This window comes from Rhamphochromis sp. 'chilingali', assembly GCF_963969265.1.
Source record: "Rhamphochromis sp. 'chilingali' genome assembly, chromosome: 7".
Lineage (NCBI taxonomy): Eukaryota > Metazoa > Chordata > Actinopteri > Cichliformes > Cichlidae > Rhamphochromis > Rhamphochromis sp. 'chilingali'.
This window is the reverse complement of record NC_137934.1, coordinates 3735559-3763255: the sequence shown is the minus strand read 5'-3', so window position 1 is coordinate 3763255 and position 27697 is coordinate 3735559. Positions and strand designations below refer to the sequence as shown.

Sequence of the window (27697 nt, the reverse complement as noted above, 5' to 3'; positions counted from 1 at the left end):
CACAAAAGAATAAACCGAGTTAGTTTGGGATGACAATCTAGAACAGTCTCCGCGTCTTCTTGTTCTTCCAAACTGCTCCCGGTACTCCGGCCGGTGCCGTAATTAACTGTTGATCATATTTGAGTGTTACTTGAGAATATTCTAATTGTTATAGGTTAAAGGCTGAACTCTGATGATGAAAGCCCAGGCCTCAAAAAAACCCAGAATGGAGTTTCTTAAAATTATCAAACTCATTTTTCATCGTGGGCCAAATGGACTGGACCAGTTAAACTACCGTCAGTGTAAAGACATGTAATGCACATTTCATCTGAGATATTTTAAATATAAAAGTCATACTTCCAATAATACAGCTTGGAATATTTTATTAGCTAACAGAATGTTTTTACTATAAACTCAAAGTTCTATGCAATTAGTTTTTCTGTTACTTAAATGTTGTATTAATTGCCACGAGGAAGGTCCTTATACTTATGCAAGTACAGTTTAAAGTCAAATATTCGCGGGGAAAGCCAATCACAGGAAAAAATGAAAGTGCAATGAGAGAATTTTAATCTGAGGCCAATCCCGCACATTACCTCTACCGGAATGGATATCAGTATGATGGACGACAGGTCGCTGGCGGTCAGTGACAGGGAGACGGGCAGAGCGGTGAGTTTTCGATCTCCGGTTAAGAATTCCTGGGTATTTTGCTGCCTTCTTCCGATCCAAGCGTAGTGTAAGCCGATGGTTGCGGACACCAGCAGCATCAACACAAAAACTGCATAGTCCGCTATGTGCAACGAGTCAGCTCCAGCCAAGTCCTCACACATTTTGTTACAAGTCAGAGCAAAACTAACTATAACGCCAGATAGGCCTTTACAAATCACTGCGAACCCTGCTCTCCATGACACACAAACTCGCTATGTGTCCGAGCTCTTCAGCTTATATATTCCTAAACACCTATAGTTATGTTCGTTGTTAGCCACAACCTCCACAGGTGACGCTGATTAAGACTCCTGATTAAGGCCGTGCACTGATTGGAAACAGGCGGGTAATGAGGGAGAACATGTTTTGTTCGTTTCTACATGAGCTTTGTGTGATTTGATAAGTATCTGAGGCTGAGACCACAGGACTGTAAAACATGATTGCTGGGCTTCATATCTGTACTGAACAGTCATATAAGTAGTGATGGGCAGATGAAGCTTCATGAAGCACTGAAGCTTTTCATCCAATTGGTTCATCCCAGCGCAAAGCTTCTTGAAGCTTCATTTGCTCTAGTAGGAGACCTACTGGACGTAAAAATATTAGTTGGCATGAATTTGAAGAGTGTGGCCTTTTGCACACAGCCTGTAAATGTCAACAACACAAGGAGTGTGTAAAACATGTATATTGTAGTGATGGCAGCATACTGTGTATATTTATACTGGCAGTATGGAAAATGATTATTTGGAAATGCTTAAAATGGAAATGATCATTTACTGTGAGGTGTGGTTGGGGTGTGGACAGTAGTTGTGCTCCTCTTCTTAGCTGGCTCCATTCTCTCCTGACTTTCTCTCCTCACTCTCATAAACCTCCAAACGGTCTCCAAACTCTCACTAACCGCAACTCTCCATCAAACACCCACATTTTTGAATGAAGTCTGAGGGGTTTATATCGCTGTCATATCTCGCGGCAAAGTTCGAACCACTTCATGAACCAGTCACGTGGTACAGCCGGGCAGCGAGGCTTCGGACGTCATCATTTTCAGCTCCTCCCATAAATGAAGCAAGGCTCGATACGCGCATCGCGGAAACACCCCCTCAATTACTCGACACAGGCTTCGAAGCCTCCATACAGAACGTCACATCACTACATATAAGATTAGCTAGTAAATAACAATTAGTTAATGTTGTTCATGTTCACTAAAGTCAGTGTAAATATGAGATGACCAATACTATAGTTATTATATTAATCATTATAGGTTATTACAGCAGTGAGTTTGAACTCTCAAATCAAATCACTTCTATTGTGACATCACATGTGCAGGTACACTGGTACAGCACATGTGAGTGAAATTCATGTGAGTGAACTCTGTGTCAAATACTGAGCTTCAGTAAAGATTCAAGTTGCAGTTATTTATATGTCCTGTCACCTTAAATCTTCACTCAAAGACAATTATCTTTGACAGTGTATATGTATATGTATTATATTTAACCTCCTAAGACCCGAACTCTTCCATGACATGCATTTTTAATTTCTCTTTGATATCTGGGCATATTGGTGCCTGATGAATGTAAAAACAGAGAATTATCAGATTTTTTTTTACCTTATTTTTGTTTTTAAGAACAATAAGAGCCACATATGAGGATATCCGTTTAAAATATTTGATAGAACAGTGGCAGTATAATGTCCTCGTACGTGGATATCAGGCCCATGTAGAGCAAAATTGAGTATTTTGGTCTAAATAACCCAAAATGTGATGTCCACATGGGGCAGCACAGTGGCACGGTGGTTAGCACTGTTGCCGCACAGCAAGAAGGTCCTGAGTTCAATTCCACCATCAGGCCGGGGTCTTTCTGTGTGGAGTTTACATCAGAATCAGAATACTTTATTGATCCCTGGGGGAAATTATTTTTTGTTACAGTGCTCCATTTTAAACCAACATTAAGACAAGACAGACAATACGCTAACTAAGAATAGTACAATATATACATATATATACATACATACATACATAAGTCACTCATAAATAAATATTTGGAAAAGAAACGTGTAGCTGTAGCAGCAAACAGTGTGTTAAGTGGATGCGTTGTACAGGGAGATGGCCACAGGCAGGAATGATTTCCTGTGTCGTTCAGTGGTGCTTTTCGGTAATCTCAGTCTCTCACTGAACGAGCTCCTGTGACTGACCAACATGTCATGGAGTGGGTGGGAGGTGTTATCCAACATTGTCTTTATCTTGGACAGCATCCGCCTCTCCGACACCACCTTGAGGGAGTCCAGCTCCATCCCCACAACATTGCTGGCCTTACGGATCAGTTTATTAAGTCTGTTGGCATCTGCGACCCTCAGCCTGCTCCCCCAGCATGCAACAGCATAGAGGATCGCACTGGCCACAACAGACTCATAGAAAATCCTCAGCATTTTCTGGCAGATGTTGAAGGACCTCAGTCGCCTCAAAAAATAGAGACGACTCTGGCCCTTCCTGTAAAGTGCTGTGGTGTTTTTAGCCCAGTCCAGTTTATTGTCAATGTGTACTCCAAGGTATTTATAGTCCTCCACAATGTCAACACTGACCCCCTGGATTGAAACAGGGGTCAAGTGTTTCCTGGTCTTCCTGAAGTCCACGATCAGTTCCTTGGTCTTTGCCACGTTGAGCTGCAGATGATTCTGCTCACACCACGTGACAAAGGAGTCGACCACAGCCCGGTACTCTGTCTCATCATCCCTGCTGATGCATCCAACCACCGCAGAGTCATCAGAAAACTTCTGAAGATGGCAGGTCTCTGTGCAGTGGCTGAAGTCTGTGGTGTAGAGGGTGAAGAGGAAGGGGGAGAGGACAGTCCCCTGTGGTGCCCCTGTGTTGCTAATCACCTTGTCAGACACACACTGTGGGAGACGTACATATTGTGTTCTTCCTGTCAGGTAATCAACAATCCAGGACACCAGAGAAGCATCCACCTGCATCGCTGCTAACTTATCACCCAGGAGGGTCGGCCTGATGGTGTTGAAAGCACTGGAAAAGTCAAAAAACATGACCCTCACAGTGCTCGCCGGCTTACATGTTCTCCCCGTGTCTGCGTGGGTTCCCTCTGGGTACTCCGGCTTCCTCCCACCGTCCAAAGACATGCAGTTTGTGGGGATAGGTTAATTGGATAATCCAAATTGCCACTGAGTATGAATGGTTGTCTGTCCTTGTGTGTTAGCCCTGTGACAGACTGGCGACCTGTCCAGGGTGTACCCCGCCTCTCGCCCCATGACAGCTGGGATTGGCTCCAGCACCCCCCGCGACCCTGAAAAGGATAAGCGGTAGCGAATGGTAACACGTTCTCACTCCCAACTCGTCAAACGTGTGACGCATGGTCAGGCTCCCTCTGCTGCACTTATGGACGCGCAGGGTACCCCTCTCGCGTCGGGAATTGACGTGAAGGGTCCTCCGATTGAAGAGATTGCCGGGAAGTGCCTGTTGTCGGTATATTTAGACATTTTCCAAATCACATTGTAGTGACGTATACAGAACACAATAAATTATATAATGTAAACAACTACCTGAAAAACAGGTAGAACAATACTTTTGTATGGTTTATTGCATTTACGGAGGGAGTGATGTATGCTGGGTAATGGCACAGCTAGCGACTGGGTGACTTTATTCACCCGCTTCGGCTGTTATCAGTCCATACATTAGCGTTATTAGCACAAACCAGTCCCATAGATATGGGCCATCTCCTGCTAGATTGTTCAGAAGGTTGTTCTCATCCATCCAGATGGAGGATCACTAACAGGAGCGTGGGAAGACTCCAGAATCCACTCTGGCTGGAATCCGGTGGATATGCAGTGTGTACAGGTAAGACCATTTAAACGGACAGCATTTATAGAATGACTATTAAAAGTCAGCGAGTGTCAATAATGTTAATGTGGTTATGTTAGTAATACACCGAGTGCTAATATAACAGCTTTAAGATGCATTTGTAGATGTTATTACGTGTTTTACCGTCTTTATGGTGCTAGCTTAAAGTTACGGTGTAAACGTTAGCTTATATTGGAGGAAAGCTGTTACTGGTTAAACGATGTTAGCACAGAAATATTAGCTTCTGTCATGACTGATGAAGTTACTAGTTAATAAAGTTTCCAGTAAAGTGATTAATCGCAGCCACAGACTGACAGCAAATATCTCGATTAGCTTCAGTGCATCTGTAATAAATATGTGCAAGTTTCAGTGCTTCGTTTAAACTGTATGATACTTATACTGACCCAGGGTCAGTGTAAAATACAATCCTAGCTGTGTGAACAAAGCCTGGCTCCTTTAATCCTGCATGACAAACCTCAGGATGCAGGTTATTATTACTCTTTCCTGCTGGCACACCTGTCACACCTGAGAGTCAGCTAGAAACGTACAGTGACGTGGACATCATGCAAAGACTGCCAGACTCTGTAATACTGCAAATGATCAGTGACTCAGGTTAACACTAAACTTTAAACAGTACCTCTGTGTCTCTGTGTGCTGAACATCTAGGATTGAGTCAGGCTGCATTGACTGTGGGACTTTAATGTGTTAAAAGCAGGTTGAAGACGGCTCAGAAACATTTGAAGATTAAAATTTAGCATTATGGCTGCTGGTGGTTTGTAAAGCCTCTACTCAGCTGTATTTTTGTTACTAATTTATGTTTGTTGTTGTTTAACACAGATTTCAGAAGAGCAAATATGCTTAATAGTTTAACTAGATTTCATTTGTCAGTGTGGGACTGCTGAGTCACCTGAAGAACTCATTTCATTCATTCTCCACATGATGTTCATTTACAGAAATGTTTCACAGGAACTGATTCCTCCCAAAGGTTGAACTAGTGTGTTTCCATAGATTACCTCTGTATGAATGTACTTCTTAAATGAAGGCAAGTGTTTGTCCTGTTTTGTTCCTCAGGTACAGTACGTGATATCAAGGGCAGGCGGTCAACACTGGGGGAAGACAAGAAGCAGACGTACTTCCAAGAGGGAGCTGCAGTGAGGTCAGAGGTCAGAATCTGAAACAGCTCAGGTTTATATTTTAGAGGTTATAAAAAATCAAAATGTATTTATAAAGAAACCTTTAAATAATAGTCATAATTATGATTATTATAAGAAATATCAAACATTTAAGTGGATTTTCTGTTACACATATTTGTTTAAATAGTTCTACAAATCTGAGCTGTCGGTGTGTCCTTGGATTGTGTGGTAATAATATTAGAGCCTGCAATCTTTCTTACTGAATCTCTACTATGAGTCATGTTACCTGAGATTAATTCTATGTTTACCTGTCAGCCTGGACGAATGTGCTGTGTGAAGGAAATTAAATTAAATCAGATCTGAACTGCGTACATTTGAGGAACCTGGTCATATTTAATTGAAATATGAACCAGTGATTTTTTTGATTGCTGATTCCAAGATAGTCTTTGTGGAAATCCTGTTTGGCTTTTTGTCATTTTAATTCTCTTCTCTGTTTTCCAGAACAGTTCTCCACAGTCGCTGTCCACATGGGTCAGTGGGACCAAGAAGCACTCTGCTAATGTGGGACTCTGACCAGCAACATCCAGCAGGACCCAGACAGCGTTTTCTATCTCCCAGCTGGAGTTTTTGTTTGTCAGTGACTGGAGAGTCAGATTTTTGTTGAGCTTCACACTTGCAGAGGTAAGTCAGTTTGCAGAGATCCCTCCCACCCTGGCTTTTATGTGCTAGATTTCTTATCTGAAACGGTAATATTTCAGTGACTGCTGCTTCTACACTCTACTGATCCCTGATGGGAGAATCATCAATTTTGGCAACAAAGAAGCCTGGTGGATGTTTGTTTACAGTCTGATGATGGGACATCATGCTCTGCATCTTCAAAGTTTGCCTCCTCATTATTATTCATACCCAGTAATGTGAAGTATGCTCATATCTACTATAACTGAACCAACCTGGTGCTCTTCATTTATGGAGGCTGTTGAGTCTGAATGTTGGATGTTGTGTATCTCGTGTTCTCTGGGCTTTGTTGTCCTCAGTCTTTTTGCAGGATCAGAAAACAAAACCAGGAGGCGCGTAAATGTTTCTTTTCCATGATGTTTCTTCAAATGTTTCTTCTGGATGATGATAAGACTGTGACACAGGATGCCACCTTTGGTCTTGTGATGAAGCAAAGCTCAGGAAGAAGTGTGATTAAATGGTACCCACATGTGTGCTGCTGAGAAGGATGTACAGGGCACCTGCAGCCAAATCCAAGCTTCAGGTTAGTTGTAGTTGCAGAACGCTATAGACTGAGACAGCTGAGGCATCAAATGTTTGATTAAACGGATGAAAAAGAGAAGTTTCTTCCCTATAATTATCACTTCTTAAAATCTGTAGCAACTTCAAGTCTGTCAGCGTGCTGAGCATGCTCAGAATGTGACAATATATTTTTGTTCAATATTTAATTTCTTTCAGTTGCAATTGTTAAATGAAAATAAAAATAAAAATATATTCTTATAATTTAGCAAACTAATTTATCAAAAGAAATATACATATATCTGTATTAGTTTTAATAAATTAATTTGACAGCTGTATTGAAAATACCATATTGTATTCATACAGAATCAGTTTGGTATCATTGTTTGTCTGCTCACTGATTGTTGAAACTAAGAGTTGCTTTGATCTGTTTAGATCTAAAGTATCCAAAGTTGAGCTCTGATGTTTCTTCACCCTTGTGTGTGTGATATGTGATTCCTACATGCTGGCAGAGCAGCAGTTTGTGCTCACAGATGGTGACGGTGTGGAGAGACGGTGGTGTTTCCTCAGAAGAACCAGCAGAGTCACTCGCTGACTGATGCTCGTCTGCACTGCACAGAGGAAATCAGCTGACCGAGGTTTGTCCAGTGACGTGTTATGAATGTATATTTGTTTTATGCTTACAGTTATGTTTTTCTTGACAGAGGCTCTGCAGAGGTTAGACAAAGCAGAGAAAACATGTGCTTTACATTTTACTGTGATTTATTGAGATATTTGTTGCCTGATGTTCAGCAGGAATGGAGAAATGGAATCAAAGGGAGATGTTTTTGCTGTTTTTGTAATGATGTAAGTAAATCTTCAATATTATTTATTTGCTTGGTTATATTAGGAGTGTTTCTGAGTGAGGGGGGAGGAGTCATCATCCAGGTAAAGTGACGTGGATCAGTGGATACACTTGTCTCCCCTTTAAAGGAGACACTCTTAGAGAGAGACGATTAGAGTCATCCTTAAATGTTAGTGCTTTCAAATACACAAACATTTTTAAAGGACAAAAATGAACATCCAACTTTGACTGTAATACAAAATAAATCTTTGCATGTGTGTTTTCAAACTCTCAGATGGGCAGCATATCAGTCTTGGACTGTCTAACCTGCCGGAGCAGCACTGAATGACCACCACACATGAGCATGTTCCTGCAACATTCAGCATCTGATCCTTCATCTGTGTGCTGCTGCTTTTGGTAAGTAGAGTTACCCAACTCCAGTAACTCTAAACACATGCCATCCATTTCTAACGGCCTGGTTACTTCCTGTCAGTTACTTTAGAAACCAAGTGGTCACCTGACCTAACACTGTTTCTTCTTCTTCCCCTTAATGTTCAAGTGTCACATGTCAAACAGCTGGAGAGGAAACTACACCAGTGTACTGGGATGTTTCACCAACACGTGCCAGATGCTGTTCCTTCATGGTGACATCACCAGAGACAGCCCCACCCACCTCAGGACCTCGCCATTGATCATGATGATTATAATGATGACAGCGAGCGGAACTAAGACTGTAAAAATCCACGACCAGAATTTTTCTTTCTAATTATTAATGAATACTGAGAGCCTCTTTCTGTGTTTTGTCTGTTTTGTTTTTTTTTACCTCATTTGTTACTAACAAAGTTCACAAACTCACACAGTTTACATTCTGTATGTTTCCATCTTTACCAGCCACACTCTAACTGCATTTAAGAAAATGATCCTTAGAAATCGTCCTTTTTCTCTTTTGTAATTGATGATAATTCAGTGAATATACTGCGCTGCTTCCTTCTATTGCGTCACACATTGCTTTATGTTTTTCAGTGTCCAGTTATTTTTTACTGCTGTTTGAATTCTCTGTATGTTTGACCCTGTAGACTGTTTGATGGACTGCTTGTCTTCCTGTTTGTAACCGCCGCCTGTTTTTTAATAAAGATTTGGATTTCTGACTTCAACACAGCCTCTGCGTGTCCTCCCTTTGTGTCCTCTTCCTCTGTGAACGTGTTGCATGTGTCACAGATTCATTTTATTAACAGCTTTCCCACAGTGAGTTGCATCAGCATTCATTCACAGCACATTTCAGAAGGATTCAGATTAATACAGTGATCTTACAGTCAGAATGATCCTGACAGAGTGCCACTGTAAATGATCTTTCATCAGGTAAATTTTAAAGTTCAGTATTTCAAAGCAGGAGTTATGAAGAATCATGCTGGCATTAGGACTAATAATATGTACTTAAAGTCAAAGTTTTTTAATTATGCTAGAATATTGGAAGACAATCAACTTTTAGTGTTTTCCGCATATTAATTATTCTGAAATAGAGACGGTGACCCTAACTGTACAGAAGCACTAAACAACTGACAATCTAACAGACATCATTGGCCTGAGCTGTCATGCACAGTGAGTCTGATCCTTTGCTGTGAGAGTCTGACAAGCATGTTTCTGGTCAGTTTGGAAGAAATAATATCACAATGTTGATCTTTTTTCCAATATTCCTTCTCTTTTAAACTGTGATCAAAGGTACTTATGTTCACAGCATGTAATAATACTGACAGTCCAGGGCACTGTGGTCTGTTGAGCTAGGGTTAGGGTTAGCAATTCAGACATATGTAATCAATATTAAACGTCTCTGACGTGGGCCACTGTCTGCAGTGTTGGGAAATCCATACCAGGCTGGAACGAGTCAAGGTAAGTGAGCATCCACGAGAAGACACAGCAGATGCATCCTACTAATACTGACAGGACCAGGAGACTCCAGAAACCGAGCATCTTCTCTTCAGTGCCATCCTCTCCTGTCACCCTCTCTGCCCGCAGCTCTTTGAGTATGGGGTAGATAAGGGCGCAGAGAAACCCTTATTACTAATTCGTATTATAATTCAATTTTCATGAAATATTCATATTCAGTATCGGTCCTTTTATATTATAACCACGTATCCACCCAGGCTCATGGTGGGGCAGGGCTCTGTCCTGGGATGCTTGAGTACAAGGTAATGTACACCTGACCAGGTATCCAGTCTGCCAGAATTGTTTTCAATATTTGGTTCAAAAACACGAGTGACAACAAAAATCCAACTAGGATTCTTGCATATGATGAATGAAGTCTGTCTTTGACTGTATTGTCCAGCTGATCCATCAAACCCCCAGCAGGTGAACCTTATTCATGACATAACACGGCAACAATGTAAAAAAATTAAACAGCAACAGTCTAAATGTAAAGTGCATTCTAAAGTCCTCTTCAATAAATCATATGCAAAGAGTCATTCAGGACTGTAAAACGTGAACTACAGAACCCAGAGTCTTCATCTGTCAGGCTCAGGAGGGACTCGGAGGCAGACCGTCACTTAAGTTCGTGATTTATTTACACACACAGACACCAGGTGCGAATATATACAGGTGAGGGGGCACAGGCACGGGAAGAAGAGGGCTATGTACAAAATCCACTGAAGCTCAGGTAGCTCGGACTCAGGCTTTAGCTCACCAACGGCGGTCCTCAGGCTGGCGAGAATCCTGGCACAGAGAGGAAAGGCAGGTGAGTAGTGGCACGACAGAAACTCGAAAAACGGCTCAGATAGGTGATGACACTGACGAGTGTTACACAATAATCCAGCGAGGAAGCACTCTCAGCAGCCGCCTTAAGAAGTGAGTGAGATGATTGCTTGCAGGTGTCCGAGCCAGGGGCTGGAGCCGTCATGACTCCGCCCCGGTAGAGCGCAGTGCAGGGGAGAGAGAGAGATGCAGCACAACAAAAACACTTGTAGCCATACAGAGTCAGCCGAGAAGGCACAGGGTCATGACATCATCATTAAATCTCTGGTTGCTTCATTTTTCTATCCTATATCAGATACTTTAAGGTTAGGTTAGGTAAAGTTGCATTCTCATGGTGAGGCAAAGTGCTTTATGTGTGTGTGTGCGTGTCATGAACGGCTATAAAAGGCCTATAATTACAGAACAAAGCGGGGTTTGAGTTCGAGTTGCGGCAGACTGTCACTACTTGTAAGTGGAACGCAGCCTTCCTGCGGCGGACAGCTAATAACAGGAATCGGACGCGGTCCAGCCAAGTCCACAGCAACCACCATAGCAACCGCCTAGCATGACCTTAAAAACATATTCTGTCTTCATAACGATCAAAAACATGAAATGATTTGCAAAGTGTTTAAGTGTTACAGCTGCAGAGAGCTATGGCGGTATCTTTGGAAGCTGTTTGCATAGCTAATAATATACGATGTAACCATGGAGACAGTCAGTCACGTGAGCTAGCGGTGCACGTTTACTACAGTGAATAAGGTGATTGTGTGCACAGCGTCCACACGCTGCAGAGGGTAAAGACATTACTTCAATATTGTTTTATATTTGCCTTCTGTTGACCATCACCTCAGGTTCACCATTACAGTTTCAGCAGACAGATGCACACTGTGTAAATATCAACACATTCAAAAACTCATGTCTCAGAAATAAGCACAGCTGTTCATGTTTGTCATTAGAGTTTTATTTGTAAGAAAATTATGAACTTCATATTGTGCATCAAATAAAAGAACATTTCACAACTCTGAGTCAACAGAAATGTCTCTAATGTAGACGTGTACAGTGTAGTGTAAGCATTAAAAGATCATAAAGGAAACACTAACATTCATGTGAAACTAATTGTAATAAAAAAATGAACAGGTGGTTTATAGATGTAAAAGAAAGAATCTGAAAACAACACTTTTTTGGTCTAAGTGATCAAAGTAGAAAACAGAACTGATGTTCAAGAACAAACCGTAGCTGCACTAATATTACACATCTCCATTGTTGTGGTGAACAGACATGTTGCTTTTAAAACCACATGCAGTGTGTGACCGTAACTGTTCACTGAGACCATGAACGCCACTTTGCTGAAGCCTTCGCCTTCTTCTTCTTCTTCTTCTTCTTCTTCTTCTTCTAAATTGGAAGCAGAAGGAGCACGAGCTGCTTTGATCTACTGAAAGGAAAAAGCAGAACATCTGAGCTGAAACCATTAAGACAGGAACAATCATTCAATGCAGTGTCTCAGGTGGCTTAGCCTGTTACAACTGTTGATACAAGCTAAATACGGTTAACACACAGTGTCAGGGAGCTCCAGTGTGGGAACTAGTGGCTTTAGGTTTGTAGTCATTTAACTTTCATCCATTCATTCATTTAATTCAGGAGGAAGAAATGTCAGGTTGATGCAGGCTGGTTACATGCATTTGGTCCCATGCTGTCTTTAACTAAATGACTTGGTTCATTTTATGGCTGGGCTGTATGTGGGGTTATATCATGTTATTTGGGCAGGAGTACCTGTCCCCTGTTGGACTTAGAAAGTTTCTCCATAAGTAGAGTTTCTAACTCTTCTAGCACATCTGTGGCTGACAGCTTTTTGGTGGCTCTTTTTACCCCACACTGGTTGTGAGTGTGTAAATAGCCCCACTAGTTCTTTTGGGTTGCAGTTAACTTGGGAGGAAGAGGTAGGTCTGCCATGACTAGATGTATAACAATTATCTGGGATACATAAATTTCATAATGCATGCATATATCTCTATAAACCTGCCTGAGGGCTGCCATTTTTTTACATTCAGTTATTTCTTTGTTGAATCTAAATAATGAATGTGTTACAGTTAAACTGACACTGGTCAGTGTAAATGGCTCATTGGGACACAGAAACCTTTAAATTAAACCCATCACCTGATATCGAGTGTCAAACAATATCAAAGCTGTAAAAGCTCTTTACAGTCAGAATTTATAAAACTATGATTGTAAATAAATTCAAACAAGTGAGCTTTTCTCTTTGTGCTGAATATCAACACTGTGATTTCTTAGACTGTAAGCTTTACTTCAGCACAACCAGTTGTAGAAGCTGCCACTCCAAATGTCTTTTGATAACAAGAAAAAAATACCTTTTCAGTCCACGGCCTGAAGTTCTTCTCCGACATCTTCTGCCATCAGCTTTGTCTGCTGGTTTGAAGACAATAAACCATAAAAAAGATGATTTAGTCACTTTGTCTGCATCATGCAGCTCGAATGTGTCGTGTAACGATGTTGAATAGCTGTCGTTATCCCTCTGCTGTGTCAGCAGGATTGTACTGTACAGCATCTCATTGATATGTGAGGAATGCTAATGTAAACAGACTTACATCATTAAAACATAAAGGACAGGAGATATTTAGATATTTTTATATTTATATTACATTTTATAGCTGACGGATATTACTAAATAGATAGAATTTACTAAATAGCTGGATGAACATGAAAAATATGTCTATAATAACAAATGACCATGAGAGCCAGTAGAATTAATTCAACTGGACACTCGAAAGACGTCCTTAAATGCTCTTTAAGTGGCAGAACAAACGAACAAACACTTAATTGCTTACTTGAGATGAAATCTGCTCAGCTACTTTGAAAACAGCTTCTAACTGGTTCCTCCTGTAACAGGATGACTGCTCAGGGGTAAGGCCATCATGCAGTCCAGCAACCTTTATGGTTCTGCTTTGATTCACCAGGAACTATTAGGGAAACCTTCCAGCGCCTCCTGTGAAAGACACAGGCATAAACACACAAACATTTATTAACATGTTCCACAGTCTTCCAGTTTGATTTTCTCATCCTGTGGACAACAACGTACATGGATGCAGGTTTATTGTTGACTTTTGGAAGGTTTATTTAGTGAACATATCCAGCTGCAGCTCCACTGTGATCCTGAGCTGGATAAGCACTTAAGAAAATGTGTCAATAAATGGACATACATCAACTTACTATATTTATCCAAACAGACGGGACCAATAATGCTTCACTGAGTTAGAGACTTTAATGTCTCTTCTATGTAAGAAGATCTCGTGCTGATATACCAGCAAACTTGACAACAAAGGTTTTTCAGACTGCATGTAGCTGTCCTCTATGTCAGCTCACACATTTACATTCATGTCACACTTATTTCTGCTTTCCCATTTTATAATTATTACTTACATTTTGATTATAAACCTTGAGTTTGTAAATGATCAGATTACATAATTGGAATACAATGTATCCAATTCAGGGTTGCGGGAGGATGAAGCCTATCCCAGCTGATACAGGACAAAGACAGGCTGCCAGTTTATCGCAGGGCTAACACAATATGTGTAACAGAAAATCCACTTAAATGTTTGATATTTCTTATAATAATCATAATTATGACTATTATTTAAAGGTTTCTTTATAAATACATTTTGATTTTTTATAACCTCTAAAATATAAACCTGAGCTGTTTCAGATTCTGACCTCTGACCTCACTGCAGCTCCCTCTTGGAAGTACGTCTGCTTCTTGTCTTCCCCCAGTGTTGACCGCCTGCCCTTGATATCACGTACTGTACCTGAGGAACAAAACAGGACAAACACTTGCCTTCATTTAAGAAGTACATTCATACAGAGGTAATCTATGGAAACACACTAGTTCAACCTTTGGGAGGAATCAGTTCCTGTGAAACATTTCTGTAAATGAACATCATGTGGAGAATGAATGAAATGAGTTCTTCAGGTGACTCAGCAGTCCCACACTGACAAATGAAATCTAGTTAAACTATTAAGCATATTTGCTCTTCTGAAATCTGTGTTAAACAACAACAAACATAAATTAGTAACAAAAATACAGCTGAGTAGAGGCTTTACAAACCACCAGCAGCCATAATGCTAAATTTTAATCTTCAAATGTTTCTGAGCCGTCTTCAACCTGCTTTTAACACATTAAAGTCCCACAGTCAATGCAGCCTGACTCAATCCTAGATGTTCAGCACACAGAGACACAGAGGTACTGTTTAAAGTTTAGTGTTAACCTGAGTCACTGATCATTTGCAGTATTACAGAGTCTGGCAGTCTTTGCATGATGTCCACGTCACTGTACGTTTCTAGCTGACTCTCAGGTGTGACAGGTGTGCCAGCAGGAAAGAGTAATAATAACCTGCATCCTGAGGTTTGTCATGCAGGATTAAAGGAGCCAGGCTTTGTTCACACAGCTAGGATTGTATTTTACACTGACCCTGGGTCAGTATAAGTATCATACAGTTTAAACGAAGCACTGAAACTTGCACATATTTATTACAGATGCACTGAAGCTAATCGAGATATTTGCTGTCAGTCTGTGGCTGCGATTAAACACTTTACTGGAAACTTTATTAACTAGTAACTTCATCAGTCATGACAGAAGCTAATATTTCTGTGCTAACATCGTTTAACCAGTAACAGCTTTCCTCCAATATAAGCTAACGTTTACACCGTAACTTTAAGCTAGCACCATAAAGACGGTAAAACACGTAATAACATCTACAAATGCATCTTAAAGCTGTTATATTAGCACTCGGTGTATTACTAACATAACCACATTAAACATTACTGACACTCGCTGACTTTTAATAGTCATTCTATAAATGCTGTCCGTTTAAATGGTCTTACCTGTACACACTGCATATCCACCGGATTCCAGCCAGAGTGGATTCTGGAGTCTTCCCACGCTCCTGTTAGTGATCCTCCATCTGGATGGATGAGAACAACCTTCTGAACAATCTAGCAGGAGATGGCCCATATCTATGGGACTGGTTTGTGCTAATAACGCTAATGTATGGACTGATAACAGCCGAAGCGGGTGAATAAAGTCACCCAGTCGCTAGCTGTGCCATTACCCAGCATACAGCACTCCCTCCATAAATGCAATAAACGATACAAAAGTATTGTTCTACCTGTTTTTCAGGTAGTTGTTTACATTATATAATTTATTGTGTTCTGTATACGTCACTACAATGTGATTTGGAAAATGTCTAAATATACCGACAACAGGCACTTCCCGGCAATCTCTTCAATCGGAGGACCCTTCACGTCAATTCCCGACGCGAGAGGGGTACCCTGCGCGTCCATAAGTGCAGCAGAGGGAGCCTGACCATGCGTCACACGTTTGACGAGTTGGGAGTGAGAACGTGTTGAATGGATGGATGGATGTGATGTCCACATATGTGGACGCCAGGTCCTAGGAGGTTAAGAGACAAATGTTCCTTCAGTATGTTGGCATTACTAAATTTGGCTCAATGCTTACATATATGTATAAAAAGAAAATGTACGAGCTGTGATAACTGTTTCTGATAAAATGAAGAGTAGACTGATATATTGAATATTTCTTTATTGGGTGAGAAAATCAGACCATGTCATAACTGCTTTAAGTCATACAGAATAGATATCAGAGCCTTAAACAGGCTGACTTCTGCTAAATGGGTCAAACTGGGCAGAAAGTATACAAACACATAACATCCTTATAGAATATGATGTAACACTATAGATCAACTTACCTCAGAATATATAAAGCATATAAACAATCACAGCAATATGATGCAACAAACACAGCAGTGCTACTAATCCAAAATACTCAAAGCTTCATAGAACTGGAACAAACATTTATTTTTAGCTCCATTCTGCTGCTGATACAGACTTTAGGTTTCTGAACATTAAACTTGGTGCTGCCTTTCATAGTGTGTAACTTGAAGGCCCTGAGTACTTTCTCCCACACTGAAAACACTGGAATGATGAAATCATTTGAACATTATCTAACAAGACTGATTCAGGACAGACAATTAGTTATTTTAAACTTTCCTAGCAGTCCTTCACAAACAGGGAACAGTCTGTCTATTCTCTCCATCTGTCAGCTGCTGCTGGCTCTTCCTCCTCCTCTTCCTCACACACTGCTGAGTTTGTCCTGGTGGATCATCAGGGCTGCAAAGCCTCACAGATGATGTGCAGCTGTGGGTCCCTCAGTCTGTCCTCACTCTGGACACTTGCAGTTGTCACACATGGAAATCAAATGTGTGATAAGCTGCAGGATTCAAACACAAGTGTAACTTATAAACACATGTTCATACTTTTATTCCACAATCAGAGAGAAAGAAACAGAGAGAGAGTGCAGGACAGACAGACAGGTGACAGTCTCAGGTGTACACACTGCTACAAAACAGCACCAGAGAAGCAGGATTTAGTGTTTGTGTTATTACGAGTGTAAACAAGAAGAGTTCCCAGATGGTACAGTGGACACATGTGTGACTCCTGTGATTAAAGCATCTTTCTTTCAGCTTAACGAGTGAACCGTCAGCTCGTTTAAAGATGTGTAAGATGTGAGCCTCATCTTGGTGACTCCCATTTAGACCAAAATTATATGGCCAATTGCATTTTTCATATAACCTCTGGGATCTCCTGGTCTAACAACACTTTCAGTCAAAGGCTCTTGGGACACTTTTTCAATCCTTTGAGGCATCAAGTCTAGACGTGGCTCCTTAAAGAGCCAAGTTTCCAGCTATAAGGTTGCCCAAGTCTGTGATTGGTACCCTGTACAGGACATCAACTCTTACTCTCAATGTTACCATATTTATATATACATATTAAGCGGAACTTAATCTAGAAACTGAGGCTACAACCACTTTAAAAAATATTTTTAATAAGATTACAATAGAAGTGAGAATTTAATAATTTTTTTATAAGCAGTCACACTAATGGCCACCACAAAAAAAATGCAGGTTTAATGCACTTACACACATTTAATTCACTTTTAAGACCTAAATGCCACGTTCATTCAGAAGAAGGGAAGAAGTAAGCAGGGTAGCCTCTGCAGAACTGCATGCACATTGGACATGGGGCTCTGCCCTATGGGCCACGTGGCACGGTGCATGTTCTGTCCTCACTAAGTGTTGTCCTCGTGAACGTAGACTCAGCTATACAGACAGCTAAACACTCTCCTAATCAAAATCCAAGGAACAGTTGAGTTGGATGATTTAATAAGGAAAAAGTGTGAAACTGTTGACAAAACCAGAAATAAACCAATAAAAATGTTGTATCAATATAAAATATAGCAAACACATATTCAAAGATATAAGAACACTATATTTATCTGCTTACTGAGTGGAATATGGTTGGAATATGGCATTTTGCAGTTAATTTGATGAATTTTCACTGGGCTCTTCTGTAGCCCAGGAAGACAGAGCTTGAAACATATCAGCATGGCATATTGGCACAATAGTAACATTTTCCACCAAGACTATGAAGATAGTTATTTTACTCCCATGGCACACAAGGGATCACACTGGAGAGAACCAGGCTGAGAACCTAGCTGTCTTTTCATGCCTCCGAAGCAATTCAAAAATACAGACTCTAATCAATTTAATTACATGTAATTTTATTGCATAACAATATGTTAACTTTAATGGAATCTGATTACATGAAAAATGATTAAAAAACTTTATTACTTAAATAAATAGACCTTTGATTTTTATATATTTCTGTGGCATCATTTAAAATTATTGCTTCATATTTATTGCTGATTGATCAGTACATAATAACTATTGCACAATTTAAATTCAAACAAGTGCTAGTCTGCATTTGCAAAAAGTCCCACCACAATTCCTCTTCTACATTGCATTTCCTGTATAAGATCATAGAGAAACAAAGAAGCTTATACTTTAAAAAAGCAGCTACATTCTTAGGTGGAAATGCTGCTTTGTGGCAAATCCAGCTCAACATCACAGAAAGCAGGATTAGGATTGCCAAATGTCTTCTTCCTGTCCTTTTTCAGATCAAGCTTTCTTTTTCGTCTCATGGCCTAAAAAATGGGAAAACAGGGCAGAAACTCAGTAAGTTAACCTGTCATATATGACATTCGCTTACTGAAGCAGTACTTACTCTGTCTTTGATCAATTTAAACAAGTAGTAAAGACTTGTGTCTTCTTTTGTCAGCCTGAGCCTGGATTCTACATTCAGCTTCCAACCTCCTGAAATGTTCAATAACAACACACAAAAAGCATCAATAACCTCCTAAGAGGACAGCGTTAACCATAGTGCGCTGAATAAAGATGTTATTTACCTGTCAACACGCTGACTATCAGACCCACACTTATAGTTATTATAGTTCCAATTGGACTGAAGTAAAGGTAGGAGACTGAGTACCAGTCTGCCAGCGCAGGCCTGATGATGGGAGTCGTGAAACCAGAAGTGAAATCTTGCTCATACCATCAAAAGAACAATTGTCATCAAGATTTCTAATGTCTACTCATCAGTGTGCTAAATTTTTTTATAAATGTTCATCCAGGGCATTAAAAAAAAAGTTACTTTATGGATCTTTTCTATTAGCTACACTTACTTGCTATTGATAAGTACTGGGGCTGTTGTTGTGGAGCTCTGCAATGTTGGGACATGAGTGGAGGTCCAGCTGAAGCTGTCCGTCATTGTAAAGTTACAGCCTTCAGTGGTCAGTGACAGAGGCCGACTCATTTCAGGGGGAGGAGGGTATATCTGCGCTCCGATGGCCACCCAGAGAGACACAGCCAGCCCCAACACAACACCTGACAAAGCTCCCTGAAAAACATTTTAATGAGTGCAACATGAAAAAGTGTACAGTTCCATAGAAAAAGATACAAAGGATATGCAAACGTTTTAAAGGGACGATTAAAGATGAAGCCTTATTAAATAACAGGGATATATGTAGTATGAAGGTAGATAAAGTACTGTGGGGGTTTTAGCCTCTGTTGCTCTCAATTCAACTTTTTTGAGACGTGTTGCTGCTGTCAAGTTCAAAATGAGCTGTTATTTTTTTAAGAAATGGCACATTTTCTGGGTCTCTATGGTCTAATGTGACTAAAACTTTTTCCTGAATCATTTTTTTTTAATCTGAATGTTTATTGACAGCCTTTTTTGGAATTAGGTGTAACAGGGATATACTTACTTTTGACGTGGCAAATGGACAGAGAATCCCCAAAGTGAACAGTCCAAGTAAAGGACCTCCAATGACCCCGAATATACTGATGACTGCCTGTTTAGAGGAAAGCACATACCAGCTAAGCTGCAGACAGCATATTCTATCATTAACAAATGCATAGATCCTGTAATAGTTTTCCTTTCTTGATTAAATAAACCGTGGAGTTTACACACTGACAGATTTGTACCTGGAAGATCGGTCCTAGAAGTGAGGCCAACCCAGCCATCCCAATGCATAAAACTCCATACAGGAGGCCTGCAAACAATAATGGTAAAATATTGGGCGTTCATTTGTTAATAATTTTTCATAATTGCTTTTTAGCGATGCCAGTCTTAAACTGAACACAGTGATTATCTACTTACTCATTCCTTTTGAGATCCAGGCCAGTTGTCTCTCTGACATGCTGGCATATGGTTTGATTAGATCTTCCACTGTCACTGCAGCCAGTGCATTGATGCTAGAAGAGACTGTGCTATGGGTTGGAATAGTAGGAAACCCAAGAACAGTCGAGTCAAAAACAAGGCACGATACAACTAACCTGCCTTTTAGATAGCAATCACAGCATTATACTGCAAGCTGCTACAGTAAACACACTAAATTTTCATTGTGTACTTAATCTGTTGAAAGTATTATCTTAAATATTCAATAACCTTAAAGATCCACTAAATGCTGCTGCCACAAACAGACCAGGAAGGCCAGGATAGTCTCCCAAGACGTCCATCACCAAATAAGGCATCAACTACAGAGGAACAGTGAGACTGGGTTAATGGATCAAGAGGGCCAGAGAGTCATACCTTATACAAACTACTGATAATAATGATATTAAACTGTTAGTTCAACAGTATTCACACAGTTAAGTAATTAAGTAGCTACTATTTACCATTGATTAGTAATATTCAAATTTTTCTTACTTTGTAACTTTGTTACTTTTGTAAGGTTTTATCACTGATAAGACACACTGGTGCCATTACACATTTTTCATAACAATAGTGAGTCTTTTTTTTTTTTTTTTTTTTTTTTTTAGCACATTACTCATCTTTTTATTAGTTGCAGTTATATACCATCTGTTTGTTGAGATCTTTAAAAAGAAGCTAATTTGCAGTCGGTTTGGTGTTACAAGATTGTTGCAGTCCCTGAAATACATTATATAGACAAAGTGTTGGTCCACTCTTCTTAATCTTTAAATCCAGATGTTTGCAGTCTTATTGCCACAGGTGTGCAAAACTAAGCGCATGGCCACGAAGTGTAATTTTACTCACTTTTGAAAGAATGAGTTGTTCTTTTTTTTTTTTTTTTTTTTTTTGGAAGTGATAGTGAGTCTAACTATCAAATGTTGATATAAGGGCCTTGGTTAGGACATTTTCATATTACAGTTTAATGAAGTGAATTCTCAGTCTTGAGACACTCCTCGTTTCTTTAAATGCTACTGGGAAAAAATGGGAAAAAACCATAAACCACGACTGTAGTTTTCTGTAGTTTCTTGGGCCTACCACTTTTTTATCATCTAACACCTAACACAGGCCTTTTGTTTCCACCCAAAAGAGCACTCTGCACACCATGCTGAGATGAAGTTTCTGACTAGTAGCTCTTTGGAAATCACCTTGTTGGTTGGAAAATACTATTTTTTGCCTGAGAAACTGTGTTAGTTTTGGGATTAAGCTAAAGAAACTAGGAAAATGATGTGTTTTTGGCACAAATTTCTGGTAATAGAGTGCCTAAAGATATCGTTTAAAATGGGTTCTTACTGGTTTATTTCTCAAATTAGGTGCCTTGATGCTTGTTGGGGCAGTTATATAAGAACTATAAGAAGTAATATGAGGTAAACTTTCTATCATGCGTGAGTGTAATTTGTTACAGTGTAACTCTCAGCTATGTCATACCTGATCAAGTGCAGAAAGCAGTCCAGATGTCCAGGGGTCGCAGCTTTTATAGATTGAGTAAAGACACATTCCCGCAAACACTGCACACAACAGTATCAACCACAGACCTAACAGGTTGATGAACAAAGAACTAAAGAAGAAAACAGAAAATAAATGTACTTGCATCCATTTATTTATATAAAAAAAAACATTTATATAATATATATATATTTTTTTATTATTATTATTATTATTTTTTAATATAGCACCAAATTACAACAACAGGTGCCTCAAAACAGTTTATACTGTAAATACAATATACAATAATACATACAGAGAAAAACCCAACAATCACATGAGCCCCTATGAGCAAGCGCTTTGGCAACAGTGGGAAGGAAAAACTCCCTTTTAACAGGAAGAAACCTCCAGCAGAACCAGGCTCAGGGAGGGGCGGGGCCATCTGCTGCGACCGGTTTGGGTGAGGGGAGGAAGACAGGATAAAGACATGCTGTGGAGGAGAGCCAGATTAATAATAACTAATAATTAAAGGCAGACAGGTATATGAACATAAAGTGACTACAAAAGGTGACTGAAGAAGAAACACTAGACCTACTGCAGCATAGGAATGAAGGATTCGGGGTTACCTGATTCAGCCCTGACTGTGTTTTATGAAGAAGGAAAGCTTTAAGCCTAATCTTAAAAATACAGAGGATGCCTGTCTCCTGAATCCACACTGGAAGCTGGTTGCACAGAAGAGGAGCCTGAAAGCTGAAAGCTCTGCCTCCCCGTCTTTTAAATATGGATGAATTTCTATATTAGTCTCTGCAGTGTAACATATGACTGACCGCTAACTGGCATTTTTAAGGCAAGCTTTTTGTTGAGAAGCCCCCACCACCACCACCACCACCATACATACATCGTGCAATAAAACAAGACTCACAGTCTAGCATGAGCAATGCTCTTGCAGGAGATGTATCTCTGAACCTGCGACTGGTTGGTCCCATATATACTGGTCCAAAGAAATGTCCCTCCAATGGCAACAGTCCAAAAAGTGTGTCTTCTCAGAGGGTTTGTATCAAAGCTGATGAGACATAAAAAGGGAGAAATTTGAGTTTATTGATTGCTTCTGAATTCAAGAGGCTGGTTAGCTAATCTCCAATGTGCACCATTCACAAAAATGTGCTTTAAAGGAGTTTACAACAAGTGAAATCACTAGCAGTACACTAGGAATGCTCCACAGTATGAGACATTAAATTTCCACAGAACTGCTACGGTGCTTAGCTGCATTTGTGGAAAGAATTGTTCTTATTGCTGTGTATGTATATTGTTGTTGATTTAGTGATGATATACTGAGTCAACCCATAGCATGAAAACTGTCACTGTAAATTAGTGTTACTGTTCCTCTTCTGCCGACAGTTGACTCTTTTCCTGCTGCTAAATTGAACGTTCATTTTAATGTTTTGGTGAATACTCACTCCCAGAAGTTGATTCTCCCTCCGTGTTGTGAATCTGAAAAGATGTTGATGACTCCACCTTGTAGGATCACAGATGCGATGATGACAGACAGGAAACCTGCGACCATTACACCGAGCTGGAGGGAAAAAAATACCACTTTTAGTTTGCTTATTGAATGTTGATGGAAACGGTGATAAAAACTAGTGTTTGACTTGTAAAGAAGAGCAGAAAATGCTGGTGTTTTGAATGAAGCAAAACACCAGCATGCTGATGTGGTGTGCAGTTACTATTTATGAAACACCAGTGTACATTGTTGTCTCTCCAACCACAAGCAGCATGAGGCATAACGGGTGAGCTCTGATTTAGTCAGTACCACACCAACCACCTGGTGTGTTATTATTTCCCCGAGGAGCCTACCTGAAACACGTCTGTCCACACCACTGCCTTTAGACCACCCTGTAACAATGCAGACCAAAGTCAGATTTCACAAAGGGCTGCTGTATATTTCCATTTGGTGGTATGACTCTTTTAGACCTTCAAGAACCAATAACTGCAGATATAATACTGATTACAATTATTGAGTCAGACATTGCATTAAAAGAAGGTTGAAAAACTTCCACATGTGCATGAGTCTAGGGAAGCTTAAGTAGTGCACACTTTCTGAGGTTTCCTAGGTGTGCAGAAGTGTATCATCATGATGACACTGGGATCCTCTGATCGATGGTGATCGGGGCTGAGCTTGAATGAACCCATTTTCTCATTATTTAATCATTCTTGTCAAAATGCATTAAAAAATTGGGGACCGCAGAATTCATTCAATCAAATTTTGTTACATACCAGTGTGCAGTAAAATGTACAGACCACTCCCGTGGAAATGACCGCACCCCACAGATTCATCCCGGTCACTGAGGAATGAACCACTGGTCAGTCAACTGGATAAAACCGAGTACGCGTAAGTGCCCTCGTGCAGGAATGTTTTATGAATGTGACCACTGTGTTGGACCGCAAGCAAACATACCTTGGTTTAAAGCAAGAGCTGGAACATAAATGACAATTCCACTGTAGAGGATCTGTCACAGGAAAAAAAAAGTTCCCCGAGTGACTGATATGTGGTTTTACCTACACAGGTCAAAACCCTGTAATTATGTGTAGACAGGCCTCTTACTCACTGTTTGGACAATGAACAGCAGTGTGCCCAGCAGACGGGTTGCTCTGTTAAAACGCAGCTCCAGATACTTCATAGTGACAGAAGTAGAGAGACAAGATAAAAGTATGAGTAAGGTGATGCATTTCTATCAAGTCATAAAATGTTTTCGTCTCATGTTTACAAATTAACCAGCGCCTTAAAGTCGAACCCAATCACTCCCTTTACTCCTCTTTGGTTTGAATCTATCGATAATCTGTTTTTCATCTCCATGCACCATAGTTCATGACATAAAGTGAGACAAAAGCAACATCTGAAACTTGAAAACCACACACCATAATGTTTAGTAGCCGGGGCTCTCTTTACAAACCACTTTCGACTTTCTTTGACTTTTACCAAGTTACTTGGCCATATTGTATTTTATCTATCTCAGTCCACAAAAACGACGTGCTCTTTATTCTTTCAGTGTCATTCTTGTTTTGTTTTTTACCAAGCCTAACACAGGCCTTTTGTTTGCACAGTAGTGCAACGGTGATCAAATGTCTCTGTCCCTTTCTCGATAACAGTTCAAAATTATCTTTCACATGTAGACATTTCATTCCTGTGTAAACAGAGTCTGGTGGAATTGCAAAACAGAAATCAGACGATCCACACAGCACAGCGCTGAAAAAAGGGGAAGAAAAAGTACTCTTACCTCAAAAGTGCTGGTGATTTCCAGCTTGTAGAAGATGGGGAGGAAGACCTCAGATGTGATCAGCATCGCCATTAAATAGGAGAGACCGTAAAATCCGATATTGGCTCCGTATTGGTAAACCTACAGAGGGATTGTATGAATTATTGTAGCTATTTAAAAAAAAAGAAAGTTCAGCCTTGCTTCCATTCAATAACCGTCACATTTTGGATTTGTCCCTTGTGAATCTGCGTTTTACCTTACCTCAGCTGGAAAGGACAGCACTGTGATGGCTGACATGAAGCTGGCGGTCAGGGACAGGGAGACGGGCAGAGCTGTCAGCTTGCGGCCTCCAGTTAAAAAGTTCCCGGGGTTTCTCCGGCTCCTGTCCACCCAGGCGTAGTAGATCCCCACAGCAGCGGACACCACCAGCATGAGAGCGAACACCACATAGTCCGCCAATGCGAAGGAGGTAACTGCCATTTTAGTCAAAGTTGGAAACAAAGCTTTGAGATTTATTCAGAAAGTTATTCAAACCTCCCCCATGTGTAGAAGTCCTGGCACATCACCATCTCACTGAACACTGAGCTGAGAGCAAAATCACACCGCTGTGGGTGTGTGTGAGGGAGGCAGGGAGGGAGGGAGACAGGTGGATATAGAGAGAGAGTTAGTTCCAGGGAAGTACAGTAGCTGCAATATATGAAAAATCCACAGGCCAGCAAATATTTGTGATATCAAGTCTTCGTGACCGCAGAAAAAGTATTTTTTATCAACCCCATGCTTGTGTTTCAAGAGGTTTTTTTTGAGAAAACTGTGTTTTTGACAATGTTTTCGCCTTTTTATACTTCAATTTGCAGAAATACACACTTAAAAAAATGATCATGCCACTAACACAAGAAAATGATTTTTTAATTAAAAATCTATTGCAGCGTGTCATAGAGACAAACGTTTATTATGTTTATCTTGCTCCTCATTGCTGCTGTTTCAGTATAAGAAAAAAGCCCCTCTTCAAATCATACTAAAAACACTACTGTCCACCAATGTAACAATAACCGGAGCTAGCAGAGATAAGATAAGATAAGATAAGATAAGATAGAACTTTATTAATCCCTCGGGTGGGTTCCTCTGGGAAATTCGACTTCCAAAAAAAGCACAGCAACGACCGAAGTTACAGTTACAGAACTGTTATATATATATATATATACACACACACACACATATATAAATACAGAGACAAATATAAATAAAATATACAAAGGGGATAAATAGAATAAATAGGAATAAAAAATAAAAATACAAGTGAATTGCACATTTCAAGTATTGAGTCTATTGCACTGTTGACTATTTACAAAAAGTATTGCACAAGGTATTGTACAGTGAGGTGCAGAGGCACTGCAGCTTAGTTGTTCCCTCCTTTGTCCTCCTGTTTCCCCTCCCTCTCCCCTCCAGAGAGGAGTTAGACAGTCTGATGGCGTGTGGGACAAAGGAGTTTTTAAGTCTGTTAGTTCTTGTCTTTGGGAGAAGCAACCTGTCACTGAACAGACTCTTCTGGTTGTTAATGGCCGTGTGCAGAGGATGCCCGGCATTGTCCATAATGTCCATCAGTTTCTTTAATGTCCTTTTCTCTGCCACTGTCACCAGAGTGTCCAGCTTCATGCCGACCACAGAGCTAGCCCTCCTGATCAGTTTCTCCAGCCTGGATGAGTCCCTCTTTGCTGTGCTGCTCCCCCAGCACACCACAGCATAGAAAAGTACTCCAGCAACCACTGACTGGTAAAACATCCTCAGGAGCTTCCTGCAGATGTTAAAAGACCTCAGCCTCCTGAGGAAGTACAGTCGGCTTTGGGCTTTTTTATACAGGTGCTCTGTGTTGCATGACCAGTCCAGTTTATTGTCCACCCACAGCCCGAGGTACTTGTACTTGTTGACCACCTCCACCTCCTCCCCCTCTATCTGAACTGGCAGTGGACCTTCTCTGGACCTCCCGAAGTCCACAACCAGTTCCTTAGTCTTTGAGGTGTTGAGTTGCAGGTGGTTTGTGTGACTCCATGCGACAAAGTTCCTCACCAGACTTCTGTACTCCTCTTCCTGATCATCCCAGATACACCCAGAGCGTAACTTTTTGAGCGTGTCTGAAGAGTGTGTGGTAGTTTTTGATAAGGGATACACGGCTCAGAATTCAGCAAAGCAGATAAAAAGAGGGAAGGGACTTGAGAAGTTGTGTAAAGTGTGATTTTACTGGCAGTTTTGAGAATGTGGACTAGATTTTGAAAGTTATGGGACTGGATTTTTCTGGATTTGAATCCTTGTTGTTGCTGCAGCACCAGAGTCAGCTGGGCTACAGTTTATCAGACTTTATCTTTATCAAACCTTGTGTGGGATTCATTAATCATTTCAAAAATAGGAATATAGCAATATTCATTTTTCTAGAGTAGACTATGATATAAATGAAAATAATATCTTATGTTATTGTCTATAAATATATGCTATAGTAATGAAATGTCTGCACACGCACAGACTGTAAACACCTGGAGAATCAGAATCTTTATTTCAGACCTATATGTAATAAATGTTAATAAAGATAAATAAATGAATATGAAATAAAAAAAGAAAGACATTATATTCAAATGATGAGAAATATTGATCATTCCCTGTTTGAAACTCAGTAGGAGGTAACACATGCTTATTAAGTCCAACCCCTATTTAGCTGATTGTATATATCTGTTTTGATTATACAGTCTAATATATACATAGACATTATCCATAAATAAATTTACATTTTTTTTATTTTACCACGTGTGACCTTAAAAATAATGAATGTTTGTGCTACAACCCTTGTTAACTATACTTAAGCACCCTTATTTCTATTTTGTATGACATGGTGTACTTTTGTAAATGGTAACCCAAATCT

At 40.2% G+C, this 27697-nt stretch overlaps 2 protein-coding genes and 1 long non-coding RNA gene across 28 annotated transcripts; 1 reads left to right on the top strand and 2 right to left on the bottom strand.

The window, feature by feature from the left end:
• The first annotated feature begins 3974 nt into the window (after positions 1-3974).
• Positions 3975-8860, top strand: LOC308399189 (uncharacterized protein). 23 transcript variants are annotated; one of them, XM_080886273.1, is made up of 9 exons: positions 3975-4143; positions 4440-4519; positions 5594-5678; positions 6157-6336; positions 6690-6913; positions 7406-7526; positions 7684-7734; positions 8007-8128; positions 8271-8860. In XM_080886273.1, the coding sequence occupies exons 1-4, from the start codon at positions 3992-3994 to the stop codon at positions 6317-6319; spliced, it is 480 nt and encodes a 159-aa protein (XP_080742399.1). In that variant the 5' UTR covers positions 3975-3991; the 3' UTR covers positions 6320-6336; positions 6690-6913; positions 7406-7526; positions 7684-7734; positions 8007-8128; positions 8271-8860. The 23 variants fall into 23 exon arrangements, 19 of the variants coding, with proteins under 19 accessions (XP_080742399.1, XP_080742397.1, XP_080742392.1 ...); XM_080886271.1 differs by having other exon boundaries at positions 6414-6913; XM_080886266.1 differs by having other exon boundaries at positions 5594-5685; positions 6162-6336.
• Positions 8861-11380: 2520 nt separating this feature from the next.
• Positions 11381-15558, bottom strand: LOC308400136. 4 transcript variants are annotated; one of them, XR_013972318.1, is made up of 5 exons: positions 15329-15558; positions 14162-14253; positions 13279-13436; positions 12802-12859; positions 11381-11867 (listed from the first exon to the last, which is right to left on the bottom strand). It is a non-coding gene; the product is annotated as an uncharacterized lncRNA (long non-coding RNA). The 4 variants fall into 4 exon arrangements; XR_013972319.1 differs by having other exon boundaries at positions 11381-11864; XR_013972320.1 differs by having other exon boundaries at positions 12802-12856.
• Positions 15559-18284: 2726 nt separating this feature from the next.
• On the bottom strand, positions 18285-25269 carry slc5a8 (solute carrier family 5 member 8; the record flags this gene model as incomplete). The annotated part of the gene is made up of 17 exons (XM_080887027.1): positions 18285-18506; positions 18587-18675; positions 18768-18868; positions 19044-19258; positions 19626-19712; positions 19846-19913; positions 20021-20130; positions 20309-20397; positions 21539-21668; positions 22458-22598; positions 22993-23108; positions 23390-23428; positions 23810-23877; positions 23991-24042; positions 24142-24207; positions 24811-24930; positions 25051-25269. 17 exons carry the CDS (start codon positions 25267-25269, stop codon positions 18387-18389), a joined length of 1830 nt encoding a protein of 609 aa, XP_080743153.1. The 3' UTR covers positions 18285-18386.
• Between the last annotated feature and the right edge of the window lie 2428 nt (positions 25270-27697).

Excerpts from the sequence above, each read along its gene's own strand:
- LOC308399189 (XM_080886273.1), top strand. The coding sequence starts at position 3,992 with ATGGTAACACGTTCTCACTCCCAACTCGTCAAACGTGTGACGCATGGT. Across the intron at positions 4,144-4,439 it reads ATTGCCGGGAAGTGCCTGTT|ATGGAGGATCACTAACAGGA; the intron begins GTCGGTATATTT and ends TCATCCATCCAG. Across the intron at positions 4,520-5,593 it reads TGGATATGCAGTGTGTACAG|GTACAGTACGTGATATCAAG; the intron begins GTAAGACCATTT and ends TTTGTTCCTCAG.